The 2,488-nt window shown below is 46.8% G+C and overlaps 1 protein-coding gene across 2 annotated transcripts in view; it reads left to right on the forward strand.

The window, feature by feature from the left end:
* Positions 1-2,260, forward strand: part of LOC121531292 (neurotensin/neuromedin N-like) — an 8,231-nt gene extending 5,971 nt beyond the window's left edge. For both annotated transcript variants that reach the window (XM_041836532.2, XM_041836531.2), the window contains one exon: positions 1,887-2,260. In XM_041836532.2, coding sequence (XP_041692466.2) covers positions 1,887-2,033 — 147 coding nt within the window. In that variant the 3' untranslated portion in view covers positions 2,034-2,260. The remainder of the gene's footprint in view (positions 1-1,886) is intronic.
* Positions 2,261-2,488: the final 228 nt, after the last annotated feature.

Below are 2,488 nucleotides of genomic sequence, written 5' to 3' on the forward strand. Positions count from 1 at the left end.
CATGGTAATGTCTACACCTGTTGTATTCGGCGCGTGTGGCAAATAAAATATGATTTGATTTGATTTGCATCAGCCTAACATCAATGGTTTGACATTTGAGAGTCATTATTTCTAACATGGATAGAGCCTACACTTCCTGGTACCCTTTTGAACTTCTAAATGCAGTAGGGATAATAAGTATAGGAGTGGTTTGTGACACACAACAGCAGCCGCTCACTGATACAGTATGAAAAATGTATGCACTCACTAACTGTAAGTCGCTCTGGATAAGAGCGTCTGCTAAATGACTAAAATGTAAAAAATACAGTTTGTCAGCTCATACCGCAGTTACACCTCCAACACCGTCAAAATATCTGCTATGCGGATGTCGGCCAATGCAGATTAGCGCTCAATCTGATTGAGTCAGGCCACAGATAGGGATGACTATACCGACACCTACAATGACAGAGGCTGATACACAGCAAAGATAGCAATATTCCCATTTGAATAGAACAACTTTCATGCAGACATATGCATTTTAAGAAGGTCTCACACACACACACACAAAAACACACACACACACACACTCACACACACACACAAACACACACACACGCACACACACACACACACACACACACACACACACACACACTCGCACTCACACACACACACACACACACACACACACACACACACACACACACACACACACACTCACACACACACACACACACACACACACACACACACACACACACACACACACACACACACACACACACACACACACACACACACACACACACACACACACACACACACACACACACACACACACACACACACACACACACACACACACACACACACACACACACACACACAGAAGGTCTACAGAGAGCAGTACACACACACAAAGACATATAAACAGGGCCACACACATATCGCTCACTCAAGCTCACCCACGATGAGCGTCCATCCCTGGGCCCTGCACAGCGCTAAACACCCACGATGAGCGTCCATCCCTGGGCCCTGCACAGCGCTAAACACCCACGATGAGCGTCCATCCCTGGGCCCTGCACAGCGCTAAACACCCACGATGAGCGTCCATCCCTGGGCCCTGCACAGCGCTAAACACCCACGATGAGCGTCCATCCCTGGGCCCTGCACAGCGCTAAACACCCACGATGAGCGTCCATCCCTGGGCCCTGCACAGCGCTAAACACCCACGATGAGCGTCCATCCCTGGGCCCATCACAGCACTAAACACCCACGATGAGCATCCATCCCTGGGCCCATCACAGCACTAAACACCCACGATGAGCGTCCATCCCTGGGCCCATCACAGCACTAAACACCCACGATGAGCATCCATCCCTGGGCCCATCACAGCACTAAACACCCACGATGAGCATCCATCCCTGGGCCCTGCACAGCGCTAAACACCCACGATGAGCATCCATCCCTAGGCCCATCACAGCGCTAAACACCCACGATGAGCGTCCATCCCTGGGCCCTGCACAGCGCTAAACACCCCTCATTAAATGCCTATCCTTCTCCTCATGTTGATGTGCACACGGTCAGCTCCACATCTCCTCACACGTCATGGTCGAGGTTTCTTCAGATCACCTGTTTTCTCATGTATGGAAGAACACACTAAACACTTGTTTAAACCACAGCTGCATAGGTACAGCCAGCCATTATCTGATGTCACGATTATTATTAATGTCTGCGTTCCAAATGGCACCCTATTCTTTAAAGTGCACTACTTTTGACCAGAGCCCTATGGGCCTTGTCAAAAGAAGTGCGCTATACAGTGGAATATAAGGTGTAATTTGGGACGCATACCATGTGTTATATTTGCATTATGCACCAGGAGTGGCTTATTCTGTCTTTCTTTACAGCTGCTTGGCAACTCTCAAGAGTACTTAGACACCGATCAAAACAGTGACAACCCGCTCAAAAGGAAATCACCGTATATTTTTAAGAGGCAAGTGAAAAACACCAAAGCTCGGAGGCCGTACATCTTGAAGCGGAGGTCATTTTACTGACCCACCCCTGGGAGGAGAAAGAAAGACACTATACATTCTGTGGATATGTGACCATACGTGCTCTCTGTTGTAGTGTTATAACTGATGTTTCCGCCGTGTTTTGTCTATACAGATGATATCTCAAACCTGTGTCCATCGCTATAGGTCTCTACTCACATTCTAGGCCCAATCCTGCTCCAAATTTAAATAAAAGCAAACAAAAGCAGTAAGCAAACGTGTGTCTTTTGAGAGACTTTATATTTACTATATTTGTTCACTACATTTATTTATTTCCAATGTGATTAAACAATACATATTTAAAAACCACTGAGACGTGACAGTCTTTTTTCAGAACTCTAGCTGCTTATGATAGCAAACATCAAAATGAGAGCAAGCATTATCTCACTGGTTTCCTTTCAAGTCACCTTTAAACCATCTCAGGGACCAGTCAGCAACATCCCATTTTGGAGATTGGA

The sequence above is a fragment of the Coregonus clupeaformis genome, chromosome 19 (assembly GCF_020615455.1).
Source record: "Coregonus clupeaformis isolate EN_2021a chromosome 19, ASM2061545v1, whole genome shotgun sequence".
Classification (NCBI taxonomy): domain Eukaryota; kingdom Metazoa; phylum Chordata; class Actinopteri; order Salmoniformes; family Salmonidae; genus Coregonus; species Coregonus clupeaformis.